General features: G+C 37.2%; 2 protein-coding genes across 14 annotated transcripts in view; one reads left to right on the top strand and one right to left on the bottom strand.

The window, feature by feature from the left end:
* The window catches only part of HECTD1 (HECT domain E3 ubiquitin protein ligase 1), a 90,843-nt gene extending 82,977 nt beyond the window's left edge, over positions 1 to 7,866 (top strand). For all 11 annotated transcript variants that reach the window (XM_078448347.2, XM_060619434.3, XM_078448346.2 and 8 more), the window contains 6 exons: positions 888 to 1,495; positions 2,444 to 2,522; positions 2,650 to 2,743; positions 3,446 to 3,596; positions 5,952 to 6,096; positions 6,209 to 7,866. In XM_078448347.2, the coding sequence (XP_078304473.1) occupies positions 888 to 1,495; positions 2,444 to 2,522; positions 2,650 to 2,743; positions 3,446 to 3,596; positions 5,952 to 6,096; positions 6,209 to 6,346 (1,215 nt within the window). In that variant the 3' untranslated portion in view covers positions 6,347 to 7,866. The remainder of the gene's footprint in view (positions 1 to 887; positions 1,496 to 2,443; positions 2,523 to 2,649; positions 2,744 to 3,445; positions 3,597 to 5,951; positions 6,097 to 6,208) is intronic.
* Positions 7,867 to 9,782: 1,916 nt separating this feature from the next.
* Positions 9,783 to 15,732, bottom strand: part of AP4S1 (adaptor related protein complex 4 subunit sigma 1) — a 50,280-nt gene continuing 44,330 nt past the window's right edge. Inside the window, exon 6 of one of the 3 annotated variants that reach the window (XM_060619453.2) lies at positions 9,783 to 10,391. In XM_060619453.2, coding sequence (XP_060475436.1) covers positions 10,263 to 10,391 — 129 coding nt within the window. In that variant the 3' untranslated portion in view covers positions 9,783 to 10,262. Of the gene's footprint in view, positions 10,392 to 13,779; positions 14,214 to 15,732 lie in introns of those variants that run through there. The other 2 variants (XM_060619454.3, XM_060619456.2) reach the window with 2 other exon arrangements.

Below are 15,732 nucleotides of genomic sequence, written 5' to 3'. Positions count from 1 at the left end.
TTTTGAGGAACCTCCGCACTGTTTTCCAGAGTGGCTGCACCAGTTTGCATTCCCACCAACAGTGCAAGAGAGTTCCCGTTTCTCCACATCCTCACCAGTATCTATAGTCTCCTGATTTGTTCATTTTAGCCACTTTGACTGGCATGAGGTGATATCTCAGTGTGGTTTTAATTTGTATTTCCCTGATGAGGAGTGATGTTGAGCATCTTTCTTTGTGCCTGTTGGCCATCTGGATGTCTTCTTTAGAGAAGTGTCTATTTATGTTTTCTGCCCATTTCTTCACTGGATTATTTGCTTTTTGGGTGTGGAGTTTGGTGAGTTCTTTATAGATTTTGGACACTAGCCCTTTGTCTGATATGTCATTTGCAAATATCTTTTCCCATTCCATTGGTTGCCTTTTAGTTTTGTTGATTGTTTCCTTTGCAGTGCAGAAGCTTCTTATCTTGATGAGGTCCCACTAGTTCATTTTTGCCTTCAATTCCTTTGCCTTTTTTTTTTTTTTTTTTTTTTTTTTAATGTAAAGAGAGCACAACCAGGAAAAGGGTGGAAAGAGAGGGAGAGAAAGAATCCCAAGCAGGCTCCATGCTAACAGCACAGAGCCCAACGTGGGGCTCAGACTCTTGAACTGTGAGATCGAGAGTTGGATACTTAACTCTTGACCTGAGCTGAGATCAAGAGTTGGATGCTTAACTGACTGAGCCACCCAGGGGCCCCCATTATTGATTAATCTTGATATTATTAAAATGGTTTTAAAGAAGAAAATTTAGTCACCAAAACCTAATAAAAGGTATATATAAATACTTTAAGATAGCTAAATTGATGAAGATGTTTAATACTTATGCATCTTTTGTTTAATTTTATTTTTATTTCTCCCTCTAAAAAATTAGGTTGATCTTGGAGGTGGATTGAAACCTCCCGGATACTATGTGCAGAGATCATGTGGGCTGTTCACGGCACCATTTCCACAAGATAGTGATGAGCTTGAAAGGATCACAAAACTCTTTCATTTCCTTGGGATTTTCTTGGCCAAATGCATTCAAGACAATAGACTTGTGGACTTACCTATTTCTAAGCCTTTCTTTAAACTTATGTGTATGGGTGACATTAAAAGCAATATGAGTAAATTAATTTATGAGTCACGAGGTGATAGAGACTTACACTGTACTGAAAGTCAGTCTGAAGCTTCTACAGAAGAAGGTCATGATTCACTCTCTGTAGGAAGCTTTGAAGAGGATTCAAAATCAGAGTTTATTCTAGATCCCCCCAAACCAAAACCCCCAGCTTGGTTTAATGGAATTTTAACTTGGGAAGACTTTGAACTAGTAAACCCACACCGAGCCCGATTTTTAAAAGAAATTAAAGACCTTGCTGTCAAGAGGCGTCAGATTTTAAGCAACAAAGGTCTTTCTGAAGATGAGAAGAACACGAAATTACAGGAACTAGTGCTAAAGAATCCATCAGGGTCTGGTCCTCCACTTAGCATAGAGGATTTAGGGTAAGTTTATATATACATTCTTCAACCTAATGGATGAATTGATTTTAAAGCTTTTATTTCTTTGTCCCCACTAATTGCAATGTATGAGTAAATAGTCGGTTAAGAACAATAATATGCTGTAGGAAATATTATTGATTTGAATTTTAAAGAGTTCATATTATAGAGACAATATTCAGAATATCAGAATATAGTTTATTAATCGTCAAATCTCTGGAAGGTTATCTGATTTATCAGATGTGATTAATGTATATATATTGTATGAAAGTCCAAAGTCAAAGATACTTGGAGAAATCATAGCTAATTAATATATATAGTGTACTTGGCAAAGCTCAAAGTAGTTTGCTTTATGTGTAGGCCTTATGCCCAATGGCTGTACTAACTGACTCCGATGCTACAGATCTTTTGATAAAATTCTTTTGATTTCTATACATGTAGTATTATACCCTTGGTATGTTTTTCTGTGATTTTGGGTTGACTGCAAGTCTGTCTGTCTTTCCTTTTTCTCTTTTTCTTTTTCTTTTTCTTTTTCTCTCTTTCTTCCTTTCTTGATAATGTTGAGAAGTTTTGTTTGATAAATTATTATATATTCAAGGTTTTATTTGAGGGTAGGGACAGAGCATGAATAACATTAGTGAAGCAATAGTTTCTTCTCGGAAAAAAAAAGTAAAGATGTTGCTGTCCTAATTTGTTGCAAAAACCCTTTATTAATTTTGTGCCATAAAGGGAAATGAAATCTGGAAAGGTGGTGGTTTCATGCAGTCTTTGCAAAGCCAGGTTTGGTGATGATTGGCCTACTAGTTTTTGTGGATGGGGTTTTTGCATTCAAAAGGCCTCATGCTTAACATCTAAGCCAGAGGAGTGGGGGGGATCATGGTTTGGGCAGCAGTGTTTTAAAAATTAAACACCAATGGTAGTTGAATGTTAATCTAATACTTTTCATCTTCCCAGTTTAAATTTCCAGTTTTGCCCTTCCTCAAGAATATATGGTTTTACAGCTGTGGATCTCAAGCCAAGTGGGGAAGATGAGGTAAAAATTTTGCTTTTGATACAGTTGTTAAGTTCAGAAACATCCTCTAGATGAGGCCAGTTGTAGTAGGAGCTACTGAAAACATCCCTGGATATTAACAATAATGTTGGCAAATTTTCCTTTGCAGATGATAACAATGGATAATGCAGAAGAATATGTGGATTTGATGTTTGACTTTTGTATGCATACGGGTATTCAGAAACAGATGGAAGCCTTTAGAGGTAATTTTTAGGGCTCTTGAGCTTAATACCTCTCCTTTTACTTAGAGACAGTTGAAATTCAGGCACTTACCTTGTCAAGAATTGCTGGTAGTCTCTAGATTTGCCCTGTGGTTTTTTGACTTCCAGATAGTTAGGTCCTGCAGATTACCCAGAACAGGTTGGAATGTTTCTCAAGCTGTGGCATACCCTCAGCTTGTTCCTCCTAAGTAATGGGGGACCCACTTTTGGCCTCCATTTCTTCATTTGTACGTGAACATAAGTTTGCGTACTTTCCACATTGCACGATCAGGATGACTTAAACCATGTTAGAACCTAAGTTCTTCAGGAGAAAATTGAAGCACAATATATTAGACTGTTTGTCACTTACTAGTTCTGAAAAAGAATATAGATTCACCTAGCTCGTATGATGCAAAGAGTTGGTTAAGAAATTACTAAAATTTGGCTACTGACCATAGTGACTAAGCGAGTATCTCGGTTCACATTTGCAGTATTAAGGGAAATTTCTGTACTTAAAACCTTAGCATAGCTTTGATTTCAAGCTATTTTAATTTATATTTGTTTTTTAAAAAATTTATTAATATTTTATTCATATTCCATTCTGTTATTAGGTATTTTGATTTGAAATTTTTCATTTTGGAATTATAACTTAGAAATTGAATTACATGTTTTATTGTTTTTGATTTTTTGCTATGTATAATGTAGATGGGTTTAATAAAGTTTTTCCAATGGAGAAATTAAGTTCCTTCAGCCATGAAGAAGTCCAGATGATTCTTTGTGGAAACCAGTCACCATCCTGGGCAGCAGAGGATATTATTAATTATACCGAACCTAAGTTGGGTTATACACGTGACAGGTAAGTGTTGCTTATTTTCTAAGGTCAGTAAAATAGTTTATGTCTCAAAATCAAATGACAGATTCTCTAAAGAACTATGACTCAGTGAATTACATTCATAAAATAAGTGAGAAAGCAGTTAAGTCTTCATATCCATTGATAAGGCTGAGTTTATACAAAAAGAAAATTGAGTCTTTGTTCGTGTTAAGATTCCATTTTAATTGTTCGCTCTTTTAAGAATTGGGTGAATTGTAAACCTTTAGGCTTCATTGTTTTTATACTAACCTTTATTGTTTTTAAATTTGAGCCTTGTAAAAAAAAGTTAAAAGAATTTCCAAATAGCCTTTGCCCAGATTCAACTGTACTTAAAATTTGCTTTATATTATTTATGCATAAGCACACATATTTATATATATACCTACACGTGTTATATGTGTATGTATACTGTTTTTTCCTGAACCATTTGAGAATATGTTGCTTATGTCGTGCCCTTTTACTCTGTAATACTTGCGTGTACATTTTCTGAAAATACGGATATTCTCCCATGTATCCACATTAGCTAGCAAATTCATACTGTTAGCTAACCTGTAGTCCATAGTCCAGGTTTGTTGATTACTCCAGTAATGTCCTTAAAGCACTCCCCTCATCACCACTGTCTCTTATCAGGAAATAGCATTTGGTTGTGATAGGAACTTTTGGAGGGATAGGTCTTTAGTCTGAAACAGTTCTTGAGTTGTTGTTTTTTCTTTCATACCACTGATTATTAGATTTTTTTTTTTTTTTTTTTTTTTTTAAGACTACAGGCTGTATATTACCTTTTCTTTTTAAAAGTTTCCAGGGGCACCTGGGTGGCTCAGTCAGTTAAGCATCTGACTCTTGGTTTCGTCTCAGGGTATGGATCTCACAGTTTTGTGAGTTCGAGCCCCATGTCAGGCTCTGTGCCATTAGCACAGAGCCTGCTTGTTATTCTTTGTCTCCCTCTCTCTCTGCCACCTCCCCCTCTCACACCGTCTCTGTCTCTCTCTCAAAATGAATACACATGGGGCACCTGGATGGCTCAGTCGGTTAAGCATCCAACTTCAGTTCAGGTCATGATCTTGCAGTCTGTGAGTTCGAGCCCTGAGTTGGGCTCTGTGCTGACAGCTAGGAGCCTGGAGCCTGCTTCGGATTCTATGTCTTCCTCTCTCTCTGCCCCTCCCCTACTCACACCTCTGTCTCTCTCTCTCTCAAAAGTAAATGCACATAAAAAATAATAATAAATAAATAAATAAATAAAAAAGTTTCTGAATTAACTAAAATGAGAGCATACAGTTGACCCCTTTACAATGCAGGGTTTAGGAGCACAGTTGAAAATTCGTATATAATTTTTGACTCCCCAGAACTTAACTACTAATAGCCTGCTCTTACCAGAAGCTTTACCAATAACATGAACATATTTTGTGTGAAGTAAGCTGGAGAAAAAAAAAAAATGTTAAGAAAATTATGAGAACCTACACTTGTGATGGAATAGCATAATGTATAAATTTACCAAATCACTATGTTGTACATCTGAAACGAATATAACATTGTGTCAGCTACACTCAAATAATAATAATAATGAAAAAGAAAGTCATGAAGAAGGGAAAATATATTTGCGGTACTATATTGTATTTATTGAAAAAACTTACATGTACAAGTGGACTTGAGCAGTTCAAACCTGTGTTGTTCAAAGGTCAGCTGTATTATGAATTACTTTAAACTTAACTCTAATGTTTATATAGCATTTTTTTTCCTAAGTCAACTTTTTTTTTAAGTTTTTAAAATTTTTTAAAAATTTATTTGAGAGAGGGAGGGGAAGAGAGAATCCCAAGCAGGCTCTGTCCACACTGACCGTACAGAGCCTGACATGGGGCTCAAACTCACAAACTATGAGTCCATGACCTGAGCCAAAACCAAGAGTCCCAACGCTTAACTGGCTGAGCCTCCTAGGTGCCCCCTTCTTTAACATTATAATTGTGAAATTCATGCCTGTTGTGGCATATAGAAGCAGTTTATTTCACCGTTAACAAAAATGGATTGTTTCAGATCCCCTTTAGCCATATTTAGATGAATTATGCATGTGCATCTTGAGCTTTTCTGATTTGCTGGCTTTGTTGCAGATTTGATCCCTGTACTCCATCAGTGTTTTGGTTCTGACTGTTTATAAGTACAAGACAGTCTTTGTAGCATATTTTTAAAGTAGCTTATATCTGCTCATTTCATGCTGAGTCAAGAGTCTCTAGTACTCTAGATACTACTGATAATTGTTTTTTGGGTTATTGCTGTTACAAGGTAGTGGTAGTGTTTTTCATTTAAGTCAGCTCTCACATGAGTATAATTATATTTTTCTTCTTGTAGCCCTGGTTTCCTGAGATTCGTGAGGGTTTTGTGTGGCATGTCTTCAGATGAAAGGAAAGCATTCCTGCAGTTTACCACTGGTTGCTCAACTCTTCCCCCAGGTGGACTGGCTAACCTGCATCCCAGGCTCACAGTTGTTCGCAAGGTACAAACTTTATAGCTAACGAGGAATCCAAATGGAATTTACTTACTTCAGGATTGAAAGAAATAAAAATTTAAAGTCCTGGTCTTCTGTGTTTTCACTTTTCTTTTTGTAGGTCGATGCTACTGATGCAAGCTATCCATCAGTAAATACATGTGTGCATTATCTAAAGTTACCGGAATATTCTTCGGAGGAGATCATGAGAGAGCGCCTGCTAGCTGCTACCATGGAGAAAGGCTTTCATCTCAATTGAGCTTTGAAATGGGAGATATCAGAGACTTATAAAATACTAGTGAAGCCTCTTGTGTTTGTGTGCAGAGAAGTATATGATCCTCTACGCTAATGACACTTGCCTTTATTTCAACCATTAAGGCTTTAAGAACATGTGGAATAAGTTGGTTAGCTGCTAATGACAAAACAAATCCTTTAACTACCCAGCCAGCAAGTATATAGCACAGAACACTGTGTGTTGCTACAAGGGCTTAGTGACTGGAAAAAGGTGGTCCTACTTGACTGTTCCAAAGAGCAGCTTCTCAGATCTTCAGTGTTCACTGGTAAATTTCTAACAGTGTATTTGTGTAAAGTTTGTTGTTTCATACTTCATACACTACAGTTGCCGTCACTTATCCCCGTTTTGCTGGCTTTTAAGCTACTTGGTCAAAAATCCTGCTTCCTTAAAACATAGTTAATGAGCATCTCAAGCTTTTTCTTTTCCTTTTTAATGATGCCTGCACTATCAGAGTATTCTAGTGTTCTCTCTTTTGTTTGGCATATAATCATGCACAACCTTTTTATTTCTTTGAGGTGGGAGTATATTTTTATTTCCTAAATGCCATACTATAAAGATCAAATTCTTAAGTGTGTTTGTGCAGCTCAAAGGTAAAGATATATTAAGGGGGAAAAAAACACTGGTCTAGATGCAAGGCACACTTAAAGCAAGTTTTACTTTTGGTTGTATTTTCTTTGTATATTATAAACATTTATTTAACTTGTTGCAGTTTGAAGTAAAAAATTTCCAAAATGTATGCTCAACAATAATCATTAAAATGTTTGCAGCGTACAAAACTGTGTCATGTGACTATTTCACTGCAACGGTCAGACCTAAGAACTTACCCAGATAGTTTTTATTTTGAATCACTGAGATATAGTTTTTTGAAATTACTACATGAAGAAATGTATTTTTCTATAGTAAATACACTTACTGAAACTGGAAATCTAGGAGAAATCTATGTTCACATGCTTGTGATCCAACTGTTGTGTTCTGTCTTAAAATATTCTTCAGCTGTGAATGGCCAAGTTATTTGTGTTAACTTTTTAAACACCAGATCTGCTACTTACCATTGTATCTGCAGGGATGTGTAGTTGAAGATTCAAGAATGATTTCTGAATGTTGTTGGTGTGAAAAGAAACCACCAGGATATGGCCATTTCCTGGTTTTGAAGAATGGCTTCTGTTTCCATTTTCCAAATTCTGTGATTTATCACATCTCTGCCCTTAGGTGAAAGAAACGTCAGTAGGACTGATTTAGACAGATGGCTTTTTTAGGAGTGAAAAGCATTTTTTTTGGAATTGCCCATTATTTACCTGTTTAAAAGGTACATACATTCCCTTTCTACATTAGAAGAGATATGTCCCACTATAGTCAATCATTTGAATACTGTTTTTATTCTCTGCATGAGAATGTTGTGACTATGTAATCAGTGGCAGCATTTAAATAATTCATCTTATTGTGAGTTTCACAGTTCTGAGAATAAAAGTTAAAATAAAACACAATAGCAATATTTAAATGTATGACCTATGCTTTAATCCAAAAAATAGTCGTGGTGATGGTCTCAATAAAGTCATGGATACATGACTAAAACTTTATTCTAGTGATAGAGTTAAAATCCAGTTTATGTGCTTAGTATTGCCATTTATTTAAGTCTGTAAAATGTCTGTCAATACCCAGCTTTTACCAAGACTAATCTATAATCTAGCACAGGGGTCAGCAAACAATAGCCTGCTGCTTACTTTTGTATTGCCCATGAGCTAAGCATGGCTTTAAAATTTTTAGGTGGTTGAAAAAAAGCAAAAAAAGAACAATATTTTATGATGTGAAAAATTTTTGAAATTCAAATTTTAAAAGTCAAAATTCAAATGAAATTTCAAATTTATGAGATTCAAATTTCAAATGTCCATAAATAAACTTACTGCAACACGGCCATGCTTGTTCATTTATGTATTATCTATGATTGTTTTTACACTACAATGGCAGAACTGAGGTTTTGTAGAAACCACATGACCCACAAAGCCTAAAATATTTACTCTCTAGCCCTTTGCAGAAAAGGTTTGCTGAATCCTGGCATAGCACATTGCTGTAGCCCGTAAAATTGATGAGTCTTGTATATTCAGTAAATGAAATGTTAGGAGTCAAGGTACAGCTGACCAATCTGAGACATAAATTTCATGAGTGTGAAAATCACTTAAAGCTGTTCATCACGGTTCAGCAATAAACCTGAAGCAAGATGACACAGCCTAGAAGGACAGATAGCCACATTACAGTTGACTTTGCATGAGTCAAGTGTTATGAGATATCTACTAGGGTCTCCACGTATACCGGATTCTTCAGCTCTCTTTTCTGTGGTATCTACCTAGTATTTTTTTTTTTAATTGTTATTCTCTAAAGGTACTGAAATCTGTGCCAAGATGTTATTCAAGTGCTATTTTGGTGTGACCTGAAAATTAATTTTGTTCACTCCCTAGTTACTTCTGGTGTACCAGTTTCAGCAGTTACCTGAATGTGCTACTGATTAAGTGCCTACCAACTAGGACAGTGTTTCCCAACTAATATGTCTTAGAAAGACCTCCAAAGCACTTTCATCTAGGCTGGGCTTTCCCCAGACCTTGGCTACTTAATGCAAAGGTATCAGATCAATACACATTGTTCTGGCAGGTCAGAAGCCTTTCTTCTGCTTTTGTGAATGGGTCTAAACCAACTCGGGTTTGCTTTTAGAATCCGTTATTGACTGGTTGCTTGGATCTTTATAGATGCAAACTTTAAGTAGATTTTTAGAAACAAAGACTTAAACCCATACACACATACACAAAAACAGTACTGAATGAATCATCAGTGGCTGGAATGTTCATTTATGTCTTCTTTTGGAGAATAGTATTGTAGATGAAAGAACTCCTGGAATTCCATAGGATGGCACAATATCTTAAAGTACCATGATTATATTTGTTTCCTCCATTATATCTGCCTTTCTACCCTATATGCACATAAACATGTTTTCTACCTAAGACAGTTCTGTGTGCTCTACTGAGCAGCAAAAACATCTAGAAAAGTTGAGAAGGATCAGGTCATTGGTTTTCTATGGTGACTAAATTCTCTTTGCTTCCAGACATGTCAAGGAGTCAAAGGAATAAGATAGGGAGTGGGGGAGAAGGCTTCATATTATGCCAACCTGAACAGAGATACTCTCTTGCATTCTGTTTTTAGACTTTGAACTAAAGTAAACTTCATTTACAAATAAGTTTACTAATAAGACAAACCATTTACAGCATGGCCTAAAGTATGGTTGTAAGGGCTCTCCTTTAATGTATAACCACTCAGTTTTTGGTAGTAACATTATAAGTGAATCAATTACATGATGACATTGTAATTACCAAGTGCCAATAAAGTGGATATTAGGCTTTTAGAAACTGGCAAATCAAATTTAATTCTCGATTTTTATTAGGTACACAATTCAGTGAAGTTTGGACTTAAGACATTTTAAGGAAAAAGCATTCAGAAAACATTCGAAGTGCTCTGTGTTTAGAACTTCATTGGCTGATAGTTGTCTCATGTTCTTCTCATGCTGCTATCCTGAATTAAATATACAAAGGAAAGCAAAGAACAAAAAAGATACCCTCAGAACCCAACAAAAGTTGAACAAGTGGGGAAAAAATACTTATGGTTAGAAAATAAAATTTGTCTCTTAGAGAAAAATTTTCTTTGTACACCATATTTTAAAATACAGTTTGTTTTCCACTTAGGAACTGTGGAAAACACCTATATAAAATGTCTTTGGAAGGGTACCCCATTTCGCAGTGTACAGTCTTGCAGACTTTTTGGGCTACAGATGTAAAGAGGTATTCCACGGTATTCTCACTTCCACAAGTTGATGTTGTCTGGCAGAGACTTCCATTATTCAGCTTTCTGACATTTTATCAAGAATGAGTAGAGGGGCAAGAATTCTTGCCCGATTCGTTTCCACAATGCAGCCATTCAACACCATCTCATCCAAAATAATGTGTACTTTATCCAAATTAAACATTATCTAAGTTCACATTAAGGAAATTAGTTCTAGAGATACAAAAATGTTATTAACATTAACATGTAACAGTAAATAATAACGACTTAGCCTATAATTTTTCCCATGTAAATCAGTCTAAGCATGAAGTATTGTTTATTTTACAGAATTTATGAAATTAGATTTAAAATTGGTGTCTATTTTAGAAATGATTACCTTAATGTACACATGCACACCCAGTTTCATCCTGGTTAAGCTAATTGGCCTATGTGCACAGAAATGGAATAGCTATACCTTTTAGCCAGAGGGAAAGTGAATCTACTATGAACTAGAGAATAAAGTAAGTGACATCGGCAAGAAGGTGACAGGACAAGAACAGTATTGTCTTCCCAGACAATAATAACCTCAACAGTAATAGCCACCATTTATGGAATACTCATGTTCCAGGCATTGTGTTGTTTTACATAATTTTTTCAGTCTTCTCTACAACTCTATGGTATAAATGTTACACATTATCCTCATTTTGCATGTAGCAAACAGGCTCAGAGCCATTGTCCAAGGTCACATGGCTGGTAATTGCCAGGAGCTGGAATTACGTCCACAGCTTTGGCTGGATGGTTCTGCTTCTACACTTCTCAGGAGAGGCCTGAGGCTACTGAGTATATACCCTCCCTCAGCCCTAAATACTTCATCCAAAACCAAATGCTTTTACAAAACCTTATGTCTTAAGCTATCTTTTCTGTCGCGCTGAAGAAAAAAATAACCAAGAGTAGATATGAATGAAGGAAGCAAGTCAATGCTGACTTAATTTCTAAGTAGATAAAAATTCTGAAATTCATGAGACTATCTTGCATAAATGAACAGTTCTAAAAATACTCATTTGAGAAATATGGAGCCACTTCCACTGATGTTCTTAGTGGAAAGTCAGTATAGCACATGGGGGAAGACGAAAATGTTGTTAGACTACAATGTCTAGCTAATTGGAAGGAGCCAAATTCTTCTCCCAGTAGCCCCTTCAGTGAACTTTTGTGAAAGGAGAATGGGAACTACAATAAGATGACAATAGTTGAATGGTTCTGAATTTTATACTTTAATAGTTTATTAATCCATGTCTTTAAAGAACATGATCCTGGTCTCTTAAAAAAAAACAAACAGCTGATTGAAACATTGTTTCAGATTGTTCATTGTTCAGTCAACAAATGAGTGATTTAAATGCACTAGGGAAGTTCATAATTAAATAGTGAACCTTGGTAAAGTGAATTGTTACCACCTGGTTTTTTTCTCAATAATTTCACATGTTCAAATCTATATTGTATTTGTTTAGTGAAGTACATCTACAGAAAATGATACAACCCTGTGAATGACTTTTAAGTTCCTATTAGGCTCTGCATTAATATCTCATTAAGCTCTGTGCAAATAGTCCTCTAGCAGAATAAACTGTTTTTCAGGAACCCATGGGAACTGTCCTTAAATGACCCAGAAAAGGGAAAAAAAAAAAAAAAAAAGCTTTACTCTGATATACCTATTAATAATGTCTTGCAATTATATAGATGATGATTGCTTTGTCCATGACCAAATTGGGACTGGAATACTAGGCCCTTGACTCCATCAGACCCAGAAGCCAGAACTTAGAAGCCAAAGTGGGAATGTCAGCTCAGTACAAAGTGGAGTTGGGGAGCACAGGGGGCTGCATGAAAAATGGCCTGCAGAATCCCCCTTTTGTTTTCATTAAGGGCAATGAAAGCCTTGGTGCATTGAATATGTGAACTCACCCAAGATGATTTTCTTGGAGAGAGGAGATCTAATTTTAATCTGTCTATTTGAGTTAGTTTAGGGATCAAGCTGAAGACTTTGGTAAGTAGATGATCTAAAATTCAGATGTCCCCTTGAGCAAGAAGCCACTTGTTTTGAAATTCAGATTAGAATTGCTGCTGAATCATATCAACCACTGACATCCTCACATTGTAAAGACAAGGTCTTTCAACAAGTCTGAATTTCCCAACATCCTAGAAACATGAGTTGTTCAGTGAGATCACCCCGTACCGTGGGCATGTGACTGCCTGTCTGAGTATCTGGTTCAAACCCTTAATAACCATGTAGCTTTCTGGCACCATATAGGGAAAACACAGACCAAATCCAGTGTGAGGCAAAACCCTGAAAGCAGATTTCCACCTGGAATCATGTGACTCCTTTAAAATAAGAATCCAGCTGTTGTTTACATCTTGATTTGGTTTATAAGCAACTTGTACACACTGGTGAAGCCAAGAATAATGGCATTTGAGCTACATGTCAGGTGAGCAGGGACCAAAAAAAAGCCCTATAATGCAAAGCCCTGTGGCAATAAACATAGGCAAATATGCTTCAACCCTGACATCTCAAAGAGGATGAAGCGAGAAAGGCCCAGGCTGTTGGTCTATTACTGTGGTGAGGTGAGAAGGGACTTTTTCAAGAGGGTCCTAGTTGCGGGTTATACTGAACTTGACTGACTTAAAGATCCATAAGGCACTTGGTTTCCCCTTGTGGACACCCTGTGGTTGGAGCTGATGTGAACTACGGCCAGCCTCCTAAAGAGCAGATTCAGAAAGCCCCACTTTTTCCCAATCCTGAGACCCAAAAGCCTTGCTGAATTCTATGTGTAATGTGGATTGAAGTGGAACATCTTAGGACCCCAGTAATATTAGTGCCACCTGAAACCAATTTTCTAATTAAAATGTTTCTGGTTCCCACATTGGAATTTTGGTCTCTGAATCATAAATCACTTTTTCAGTATGGTAATTTAACACCACTGTAGTGGTCTATTTATCCTTTAATAAGAGAAAACTGAGCAGCATACATTCAAATGGGACTTGAAAAGCAATTCTAAGGCAGAACTCAGCCTAGAAACTAAAATGTATAATTCTAGATTTTGGTCTTAAATCCCTTGTCGTCTTCCTTGGTTTCTCTTTCTTTCTTTCTTTTTAAGATCCTAGCTAACAAAGTTGTTGAAAAACTAAGTGGGGTGGAGAAAAAACTTGCTTTCCTGTTTATATTTTAATTCAGTCTCCCATGAAATTAGGTAAACTGTGAAGGGCCTTGTGTTCACATTTTCTACAAAAATTCAAATATTATTCTATAGAAGACTCACGACAGTGCACAGTCCGGGATATACTCTACTGGTAATATAGTCTGCTGCTCACTTTTAGGCTTAGTATTGCCTCCTGTGAATTAGGCCGCTGAAAAGGAATTTATCTTTTTTGTTTTGTTTGTTTTCAATACGTTTTTCCTTAAAGACCCATTCATATTCTGAGAGCAACAAGACATCCCGGTGTAGTTTTTTTTTTTAAATTTATATAGATTTATGTAAAATCACACAAATATGAAAGTCAGCATTGGGTCAAATGAGCCTGTCCATTTCTCTTGTTTTTTCCCCTAACACTGTTGCCCCTCATAACCCGCTGTCCCTATTTCTGAGTCAAACAGCTGGAAGCCGGAAGCGTGGAACAAAAGGAGTGGGCGGAAGGCAGGCAGGCAGACTTGGGCAGGTATAGTGGCGGATGGATATGGCATCGAAGGACGCAGAGAACGCACTTAGAGAAAATAAGGAGACGGCGAAGGCCAGTGAGAGGCCAGTGAGAGTCGGAGAAGTCCGGAGGGCAGACCTGTTTAATCTGGAACCTTCACATCCCTTTCCCAGGTAAATGGCTGACTCATCATTCTGAGACTCTTCACTCCTGACAGCACTGACTGCAGCTCTCGTGCTGACAAGGTTTTGGCTCCCTTGCCCCTCAGGGCCTCCCCTTCCCAAAGACATACTCCCTGAGCCCACGGGCCAGTTCTCACCCCTTGCAGCCCTGCTTTCAATTTACATACCTTAAAAAGAAAAAAAAAAAGATGTTTAGAAATTACTCAATGTGAACGCCACTCCTGGAGAGCACGCTCTTACGAAGACCGGCAGGTACCCTCATCATGTCCGACTCCTCCAACCGAAAACTAGGGTTTCCCCAAAACTTCTTTCCTACATCAGGAAAAACTTTGACAACACCAAGATAGCATGGTGACAGGCACTATATAAATGCCTTAAGTCTTAAATTACCACAATCTCCAGATGATAACAAATTTTGTAAAAAAAAACAAAAAAACAAAAAAAACAAACATATATATATATATATATATATATATATATATATATATATATATATATATATAATTTGTCAAATTTAATCTTCTAATTTTATAGCCATGGAGTCAAGGGCCCTGGAAACCCAGAGACTGGTACCAGCTGTGTCCCAAAGTAGCCCTGTGTTTTGGGACATGTCACAGAACCCCTCTGGGCTTCAGCCTTTTCATCTAAAAAATGAGGTTTTAACCTGATGATTATGTAGTTTTCTTCTAGTTCCAAAGTACTCAAATCCTAGGACTCTAAATGTAACCTTCAGGAAGAGGGGAGCTAGTTTACTCCTATCTGACAATATCAAGCCATTTCCTGATGTAATCACATACTCCATAATACCTCAAAAGAAATCTTTTGGTAATGACTTAATTTATTATTGTGACTTTCTGACAGAACATGGAGGCAATTTCAGTTTATTTAGAAGCTACCACTGTGGTGTTGGAAGGATTCCCTGGAGAACTTTGTTCTTCTTACCAGCATTTCCAAAGCCCCTAGTTGAACAAATGCTTTTGTGATTTCTCATTAAATCAGTCTGAAATTATCTCCTAATCAGAGAAGCCCTATTCTGGTTTCTGGACCTCTAAAGGTGTTTGTAATTTTAGGATAGTAACGAAGGAACAAGAGGTTGATGCCCCACAGTGGGCTCTGGGCCCTAATCAGGGCCTGACTGCAAATCTTGGTGGTGCTGATTAGTGCTGCCTGGGTGCCTTCATTCCTCCAGGGAGCACCATGGTAGAAAATTAGCTGAGTCACAGAGAGTGCAAGCAGGATGCAGGGAGGCCCTTCCTTCTCCCCCACCCTCAACTGCGATAAAGAGGTACTTTCACATCACCCACGTGAGCTTTAAGGTTCTAGAACTGCTCAGGCTTTTGGGTTTTAAGGACTTAGAAAATAAAGATTTATTTAAAAGATATTTTTGAATCAAGAAAAACATTCTGGATTCTAGGCCTACCCTATATTTATGGTATAGGTGGCACTGCAATATAAATAGGGATTCCAGCCTGTTCCCCAGCTACTATCCCAGGTTGTCTGTCATTCCTGCCCCCCCCCCCTGCCCCCCCCCGCCAGTCCTGGGGTAAGGGTTGGGGAGAGGTCTATACCAGTCCTGCTAGCAGCAAGCTCAGGTATATGGGTACCCAGTGAGTTTTGGGGACCAAGGTAGCTGAAGTGTGGTCAAGAAGTGGATTGGGTACCTGCAGGCTCTGGATAAGCATCCTC

Source organism: Panthera onca, chromosome B3 (genome assembly GCF_046562875.1).
Source record: "Panthera onca isolate mPanOnc1 chromosome B3, mPanOnc1 haplotype 2, whole genome shotgun sequence".
NCBI classification, from domain to species: Eukaryota; Metazoa; Chordata; class Mammalia; order Carnivora; family Felidae; genus Panthera; species Panthera onca.
The sequence above is the reverse complement of the archived record's forward strand: the minus strand, read 5'-3'. Positions and strand labels throughout refer to the sequence as shown.